This window comes from Notothenia rossii, assembly GCF_949606895.1.
Source record: "Notothenia rossii genome assembly, chromosome: 12".
Lineage (NCBI taxonomy): Eukaryota > Metazoa > Chordata > Actinopteri > Perciformes > Nototheniidae > Notothenia > Notothenia rossii.
Genome location: NC_136911.1, coordinates 9214458 through 9223614, shown reverse-complemented (window position 1 = coordinate 9223614; position 9157 = coordinate 9214458). Strand labels below are relative to the sequence as shown.

Below are 9157 nucleotides of genomic sequence, written 5' to 3'. Positions count from 1 at the left end.
GTGTGTATATGTATTTATTACCTTCAAAAGAAAAACTCAGAAGGTGTTATTTATATTTAAGATATGGACCATGTAGTATAAATAATTTACTTATGAATGAGACATGTAGATATTAATCAAGAAAACATCTTTATTGTAAACAACAGAAACAAAGCAGATTATGTCGTACAAAACATATCATATATAAGTAACAAAATAAGGTAGAAGTAAATAAAGTAAATAATATTTTGTTAAATAAAGTAAATATAAGTAAATAAAGCAGTAGTAAATAGAGAATGAAATAATGTAAAGGTTTTAAAACACAAAGGATGACAATTTGGCATTAACAGACACACAGGAGGAAAACAACAGAATGATGTGATATTCCTATTCATGAAAATACCCTTGTCATTTTCCCTTTTCAGCCTCCCATCTTTTCTTTTCAGCCTCATAAAAAACAGACTACTTGAAGTTTTTCCAGGTCATCTGCTTCTCCATGCCCTGATCCCTGTATAGTGATAACACTTTAGCAGGACAGTACACATACTTCCCAGCTACTCCTGGGAATCCTGTGTGAATGTGAGGACTGTTTGGGCCCTGCTTGAGTTCCTCTCTGCAAAATCCACATTTGCGACCTTGGTGCTCGGGCTCAGTGTTCTTTCTTTTTTGCTGGACTCTTGCCTCTACCCTTTGCTTCATAGCTTCCAGTTCCCGCGGAAAGAAAGCTGTCCCGGCAAAGTCTCCAAATGGCATTTTAGGGTCTGTCAGACCTTCAGCACCATAAGTTTTAAAAACTTTGGTGGAGCAGTAAAAGTATCTGACAGTACCCTGCATGTAGAAATGGTGGATGGAAGAGCCATCATTTTCAAAGCGGGCCTTTGGCTGGCCGCAGGAAAGACACCTTTTTGTCTGTTTCTTCTTTTGTTGTTGTTGTTGTTGTTGTTGTTGTTGCTGGTTGCCCAGAATGTTTCTGATCAAATTCTCAACATGTTCTAGTGTCAGAGGTGTGGCTGGGGTCTGAACAGGAGGTGTGGCTGGGGTCTAAACAGGAAGTGTGGGGTTGAAAATTGCATCAGGCATGGTTACAACTGGCACACTGGTGATCTCACTACCCTCTGTGAGAGAGTGCCAGAGGACCTGTCTCTCTTGTAGTTTCTCCGGGCTGATGTTTATGGAGGAGCTGGTGTTCAGAAGCTTGCTGAGATGCTTCACATACTGACAGATGTGGTGTTTTGTAGTTGGGTGAAGCATACTATTTGGGTCTGTGCAGGAGTCAAGCACAAGAGCAGCATAGTCCTTGTCCACAAGCTTCAGCATGTCCTTCTGACCATGGTGTTTGTTGAGCAGGCTGTCAACAACCTGCTTCATAGGGCCTGTCCAGCGCTTGTGGTCCAACACAAACACCCTCCCACCAGTCTTCACAGGTCCAGTGCGAGCCGCAGTTGGCGAGGACAGCAGAGGCAGAGACTTCAGACATGTGATTTCTATAACAACAAAAGACAGATATTCATTAATGTCTAAGAAAACAAAGGTTCTTTATAGAAATAAATGATTGGAATCCAGTCACTGATGCTGAAGGATTATTCACTACTTTGTCTGTGCGTCTAATGTTTACCTGGCTCTGTGTGAGGCTCCGGAGTCGTTCCTGCAGTCACCTCTCGTTTCAATGAAGGAAGGTTTGCAGGAAACTGAAACAGCTTGGTTGGGGGGATGGAGGGTGGCTGAAGAAGCTCAGACTGGGCAGTGGGTTTGCTGCTTTGAGGAGGTGTATCCAGGGCCTGGGTAGAGTCTGCCTTGCTCCTGTGCTTATCCCAGTCTAGGGGAACTGGGAGGCAATCAGGCTCCACATATTCCAGGCCAAACTTCTCTCCAGTGTCTCTGTTAGGGAGATGAAAAGCAGGATACTTAACATGCCCAAACACCTGTTGAGAGACTGCATTGATCTGGCCCATCAATGCAGGATCAAAGGCGGCTGGAAGTTTGACATCTGGCTGTTTCATGTCCACAAGTCGCTGGTAATTCCAGTGGGCCACCCCTGTCATCGCCTGAGCTTGAAACAGCTCTGTGGAAACGCGTGTGCCAGTGACCCACTGAGCCTGGTGGAAGTGGTAGCCTTCCTGCTGGGATGTGCCTCTGATGGGGATCCACACAGGAACTTTGGCTCCTTCACCTGGCACGTGGTTCAGCTGCAGTGTTCCTCCATGCCTGTACATGATCCCTCCTTCCACCTCTGGATCGCTCAGGCAACCTCGCAGGATGTGTATCCGCTGAATACGCCAGCATTTCAGCATAGAGGCTTTAAAGAGAGGGCGCCCATTAGGGTCTGTTGCAAGGTGGAAGTGCTGGAAAACCCCCTCCACTCTCTTAATGAGCTCCTCGGGATTTGGTATCCTGATCCTGTAGTGCTCACGTGTGTGGGGCTTTGTTGGGTTGGCAGGCTGGATTCCACAGAAGGCATAGGCATCTTTAAGCCTCTGCAGGTCTTCCTGATCCACCACAGAAAAGGCTGAGCTGAGGAACTGAGCAAAAGAGCTGTAGAGGGGATGATGCTCGGACACACACTCACACATCAATCGCCTCAAACAATGGAACAGGTCAAGCTTGATGAGCATGTTCGCATTAAAGTTGGACCTTGATGCACATGTATTCAGCACGTTACCGGAAGTAGCCTGAGCAGCAAGGGCATCAGATGTCATCCAAGCATCCCAGTTCAGATGCTCCCCTTCACACGACTCTGACACCCTAAAAGCTGCACAGCAATCCCTGAAAAAAGAAATAAAGACAGTAGAGTAAAGCCTTAAATGTTAAAACAATCATAACAATCACTGCACAATCACATGTATGCATAGAAATATACATGTGTTATATTTATTTTTAGTAATTATTATCAATTGATACATGCAGTCATGTGTATTCATTCATGACAGTATCATTATTTGTATGAGCTAAATGAATGCAAAGAGGTGTTCTTTCATCAAATATTAAACGTATATATTAAATAATATTGATCCAAACAATACCTGTCTACCCAGTGGTACTGTGCCTTTTCCACGCTTGCAGTTCTGTAGCGCTGTTCCAGCCCCTGGTACAAGGGCTTCAAGGGCTTCTCTGTCTCCGACTGCACCATCACCCATGAGAGGATCATCCAGTTTTCATTCATCACTGCATATGATGACATGGTCCCGGATAAGAAGGTGACCTTCCTCGCAACTTGCCGAGTGTGGTCTGACCGGAAGGCCTGTCCAAAGGTGCCCTGCAGTAATTTGGTGATGGCGCCCTGCTGGTGTTCGTACTCATGCAGGAGGCAGTCTGTCAGGTAGTGTGCAGACACAGAGATCCCGTTCCAGCCATCAGAGTCCCCATACTCTCCAAAGGGAGCTGGCTTGGTTTCCTGCCGAAGGAACTGGGTAATTGTCTTCTGGTCGTACTTTCCTTCCTCACCATCCATGATGTTCTTACAGCTGAGGAGGTACGCCAGGTCAGCACGTTCATATTTCAGGTGCATCAACTCTGTGATCTGCTTTGCCATATCAGTGGGTCACTTGCCGCTGCGCCGGAGCTCGTCCAGTACCGACTTACAGATGGCTTTCTTGTAAGTCAGTACTGCTGGCAGCAGGTTGGTGAACCTCTTGGGGAGCTTTTCCAGCCAGGATGGGTTGTCGGCATACCACCTCTTCCGGCAGACTTTGCAGCAGAGCCTTGAAGAGAGCAAGTAGTGCTGTCCGGTGGTGCCGACAATCACACGAGGCCTACCAACACCAGCAGAGGCAATTTGAGGCTGAGCACAGCCGTCAATACACGGCAGAGTGTAATTGTTCCTCAGCCTTCCCATCAAATGGTCATTTTCTGGCTTCCAGATGAAAAAGGGATGGAGCTGAAAGTACTTGGCGCAGGGAAAATCATAGGCGCTGTCAATCAGCTCTGGCTGGGGAGGGCCACGCCACAATGACACCATCTTTAGAGGGTTGCGTACAGGAACGGAGCCTGGCCAGAGCCCCATGGATTGCAGCTCCATCTTCATCCAGATCCTCTGCTGCGGCGAACAGTTCCGATGACTGACATCCTGGTTGTAGGCTGAGGAGGAGGAGGAGGAGGAGGAGGAGGAGGAGGAGGAGGAGGAGGAGGAAGAAGAGGAGGAGGAGGACCGCTGGGGACCGTTGATGGCATGGGTAATGGCTGACCTAGGCAGACAATAAATAAAAATACATGGCAAATAATTACGATTGTGTGTGTGTGTGTGTGTGTGTGTGTGTGTGTGTGTGTGTGTGTGTGTGTGTGTGTGTGTGTGTGTGTGTGTGTGTGTGTGTGTGTGTGTGTGTGTGATTTTTTGAAAAATTATTTTTAGCAAGTACACATCCAAATGAGAAACATTCAAACACTTGAAGGTGCCTCAAACATGTGATGTATTATTATTGTTAGAATCACTCACTTTGTGTTGGTGCAGCTGGTGGATGCAGTGTCGGTTGACAGGCCTCTGCAGAAATCTCAGGAGACACTATAGAAAATATTAAAACATGTCATTATTATCATCCATCCATCCATCCATCTTCTCCCGCTTATCCGTGGTCGGGTCGCGGAGGTAGCAGTTCCAGCAGAGAGCCCCAAACTTTCTTTTCCCTGGCCACATCAACCAGCTCTGACTGGGGGATCCCAAGGCGCTCCCAGGCCAGAGAAGAGATATAATCCCTCCATCTGGTTCTAGGTCTACCCCTTGGTCATTATTATCAACAGTAAAATAAAGAAATAATGTTGTATGACACTTAGCATCTTCACTGTAGTCAGAAAACTGTACAAGGTACAAAGAGTCAAACATATACACACCTGGAACAGTGATGTTGGTCTCTGTTGGTGTCAGGGCGGATGGTTCCGGCATCAGAAACATCAGCTCCTTTGGAAGGGGCACAAGTCTCTTTACAGGCAGAGCAGGGGCTGCATGGAGGGATGGCCAACAGATTCATCAACATGACATATGCACAGTGAATGTGATTCAAGGTTTGAATGTATAAACAGTAATATAATGCATTACCTTCTACTAGTGAATCCTTCAGTTGACTTTGTGTGGAGAGGGTAGCAGAAGATACTCAAATAGAAAAGTGTGTCAGTTTATTCATATTATGGCAATATAGAAATAAGTAATTATGTTAGTAAGACCAAACATCACCCATCTTTACTCCACCTGCTGATCTTATAAAGTGAAACGCACTGTTTCTAATATTAATGTTTAGAGAATACATTTCATTCCTACACATGCATTACTTTTGTTTGGATTAATATTCAGCATTCAGTCATTACAACTCAGTCTGAGCAGGTGAATTAACTTGGTACACTGCAAACACATGCGTTCAAGTGTTAGTGACCACAGCAGTTTAAATGTGTACTTTTCATTCAATCCAAATAAGAACAAAAGCAGTAACTTACCTCAACATGACTGGTTTCAATTCATAGACAAACAGACCAGAACATGGTCAGACCAGAACATGGCCAACATGTGACGGAAAGTCATTTTGGGAAAATAATTCATGGTCCCAGAGTTTATCAGGAATTTTCAGAAAAATCAACCTCTTTTTCTTCTTGGAGCTTGTTGTGGGCTTGCTGATGATGATGGTGCAGACACCGCTGCAAAAAACAAATAGAAAGAGTTATGCATAAACATATATTGAGCTGTACAAAAAAAACGAGTAATAGCGAACAGGCTGAACTATACATGATTTTAAATCTTCAGGCAAAACAATCAGAGACAACATGTTCACTCACAGCTCTGCACATGTTTGGAAGGAGAGATACTCAGCATCGCTTGCTCCAGCTCTTCATCTTGATCCATCCCTATATGCAAACAGACAAGACTTAGAAAATCCTTCAAAACGTCTTTACTGTAATTAATGTGGATACAATCACGACTGACATAATGGAAGTGTATTCCCTATTTTTTAATAAACAATACTTAACCAACAGCATATTTCTGACAAAGCTAACAACAAACAAGACTCACCCATGGCCTCAGCAGGAGCAAGTGAGGGGGGGTGCAGCTTCTTCTGCAGGTACTGCTGCAGCCTATGCATCCTTGTACCTGCAGCACATTTCTTCTTCACTATGAAGGCGGCATAGCCATCATCCCTGCTTTCCCAAATGTCTCTCCAGGTGTTTTTGGCGCGATTGCCAAAGCCGACCAGCAGCTCATCCTCTGACACTGCTGCTGCAACAACTGTTTTCTTCGCCTCATAGTCCCGAAGTGACTGGATCTCCCCAAAGCTGAGGGCATAGCTCAGAAAAGACAGAAGGCTGTCCTTGCTGTGCCCCTCTGCCATGCACAATCCTGCAGCCTCCTCCTTCTGCTGGTTCGTGATCAGGTACATGGTATACCCAATGTCATTTTCAAGGAGCCAGCGGAAGGACTTGCACTTATATTTCCCAAACTGCAGGATGTATTCTCCAGCGACCTCCGTTCTATCAGAAGCATCCCCTCCTCTCATACGGATTACGGTGAGCGCATTTTGCTTGACCACTGCCTCCTTCACGGGTGCATGCTGGTCCTGTAGAGACGGGTTGTCTTTGAGAAGTCTGGCTGCATCTGTGGGATCCTGCCGCAGATATCCCAGCGGACCCTTGCGGAATGTGACAGTCATCTTCCCAGGGAAAAACGAGCAGTGTTTTTGCATTTTATCTGTCAAGAAGAAAATATATATATCAGTGAGTTAATGATGTTCACAGGTGGGGTCTAATAGAGAGCAGACATTATGGGGTTAACATCTCAGCCCTAGCTTTAACTGTCTGCACATTCACATTGTGCTATGATATATGTAGTGCTATTTTACTTTGGATCAGATATGGTTGATCTTTCTTCCTGTATGTATGGAGCTGTGTGTTTGTTGAAACAAACTATTTACACTTCAATTACCCCCCATGGGTCAAACCCTTTCAACTATCAAAGGGAACTCAGCCAAGGCTGAATTCACACCTCAACTGCCTTTGTTCCAGGATCTCAGCTGCCTCCCCCAGTCATGTGACCCAGGTAACACTTTAGTGTGAAGTGTCCTATCTAAAAAGAAAAATATGTTTGCTGTCCAGTCTGTCCCTGAGTAGTTATTTCGATGAAAATCTTAGGTCACAGGCTTTTCCAACAGTGCACCACAATAATACAGAAAAACAGACAAATATAGTGCAAGTAAATATTAAAAAGTAAATATAAAAAGAAAAGTAGTTTTTAAAAAAATGAAGTAGTGAAATAAGAGTTTATATGCAAGCTATTGGAATGATACAGCCAATGGCGTCTGGCCAACAGCACAGCTGAATATTGTAGAACCGATGAATGAAAAGTAAACTGCTTTTAACTTGTCCCCACGCTGTGTTTTGTAACAGTGATGGGTTAGTATATCTAACCCCGGTTTATTGGAAAATAATAAGGGAGTTAATAGTAAACTTACATGGTAGTTAGCGTTAATTTATATATACATTAATGTAAACGCACACACACACACGGAGGATTTCGCTACAAGTAACTTGCGGTAATTTCGCCTCACCAAGTCAACAAAAACACAATAAACTCACACAGAAATCCTACCACATGAACTTTAAGCAGCTTAAGTTGAATTAACTTTACATTAACATGTAATTCATGGAGCTTGTTGTGCATTTATGATTCGTAGAGACCATCATTTTGAATTCACATGTAAAAAAATATTGCATTTGAGAGGGTATATCAACTACAACAAATAAGAAGCCCTCCCCCGACACACAAAGATCTTTATTAACATTTTATATTGTTACCTAAAAACAATTAGAAATTATATAAATTATCCCAAATATCCCTCCTCTTCAGAAAACAAAAAATTCAATTAAAACCTTTTACAACCCAAGTCTACTGTTACTAGACTACAAAGCATTAGTCAAAGGCTCCTGCAGCAGAAACCTATCTGTTAGTGCTATAGCCAAATTTAAGGAAGAGATTCCACTAATACTTAACTCGATAGCATGTCTGCATGTAAGGGAGGAAACGTATACAAAATGTACACCACCCCAAATTGATCATGTTATTGATAGTGCTACAGATGCGCTGCGAATAAAATTAGACTCTGTTGCTCCTTTGAAAAAGAAGAAAATAAAACAACATAGATTAGCTCCATGGCATAATGCCGAAACCCGCAAAATAAAGCAAAAGTCGAGACAACTTGAAAGGATATGGCGTTCCACTAAACTTGAAGAATCTCGTTTAATTTGGCATATTACTCTCAATGAATATAAGAAAGCACTGCGTAAAGCGAGAGCATCTTACTACTCTTCATTAATAGATGAGAATAAGAATAATGCAAGATTTCTTTTCAGCACTGTAGCCAGGCTGACAGAGAGCCACAGCTCGACTGAGCCTTCTATTCCCATAGCACTCAGTAGTAATGATTTTATGTGCTTTTTTAACGATAAAATTGTTACTCTTAGAAACAAAATCAATGACCTCTTGCCTTTGACCAGTATAGTATTATCAACAGCTCCCGGAAACGTAAGTTCTAATATTACACTAGATAGTAAACTAGAATGCTTTTCAGCCATAAACCTTGAACAATTATATTCAATGATTCTCTCTTCTAAACCATCAACGTGTATCTTAGACCCGATTCCAACTAAGCTGTTAAAAGAAGTTTTTCCATTAATTAGCACTTCTTTATTAAATATTATGAATATGTCTTTATTATCAGGCTATGTTCCACAATCGTTCAAAGTAGCAGTGATAAAACCGCTTCTTAAAAAGCACAACCTTGATCCAGAGGTTTTAGCCAACTATAGACCTATTTCTAATCTTCCGTTCCTTTCAAAGATTCTTGAGAAAGCAGTTGCAAAACAGCTGTGTGATTACTTAAAAAACTATGATTTATTTGAAGATTTTCAATCTGGCTTTAGAACACAACATAGCACAGAGACAGCTCTGGTTAAAGTCACAAATGACATTCTAATAGCCTCAGACAAGGGACTTGTCTCTATTCTTGTCTTGCTCGATCTTAGTGCTGCATTTGATACTATCGACCATGATATCCTATTGCAAAGACAAAAGCACTTAGTTGGCATACAGGGAACTGCTTTAGGCTGGTTTAGGTCCTATCTATCTGAACGCTCTCAGTTTGTACGTGTCAACGATGAATCTTCCATGCAAACCAAAGTTAGACATGGAGTGCCACAGGGCTCAGTGCTT

The 9157-nt window shown here is 43.1% G+C and overlaps 1 protein-coding gene across 2 annotated transcripts; it reads right to left on the bottom strand.

The window, feature by feature from the left end:
• Nucleotides 1-219: 219 nt before the first annotated feature.
• LOC307026675 (uncharacterized protein) lies at nt 220-5583 on the bottom strand. 2 transcript variants are annotated; one of them, XM_079662257.1, is made up of 7 exons: nt 5539-5583; nt 5006-5059; nt 4801-4908; nt 4409-4474; nt 3000-4160; nt 1595-2742; nt 220-1463 (listed from the first exon to the last, which is right to left on the bottom strand). In XM_079662257.1, exons 5-7 carry the CDS (start codon nt 3506-3508, stop codon nt 1021-1023), a joined length of 2100 nt encoding a protein of 699 aa, XP_079518383.1. In that variant the 5' UTR covers nt 3509-4160; nt 4409-4474; nt 4801-4908; nt 5006-5059; nt 5539-5583; the 3' UTR covers nt 220-1020. The 2 variants fall into 2 exon arrangements, with proteins under 2 accessions (XP_079518383.1, XP_079518382.1); XM_079662256.1 differs by lacking the exon at nt 5539-5583 and having other exon boundaries at nt 5006-5446.
• Between the last annotated feature and the right edge of the window lie 3574 nt (nt 5584-9157).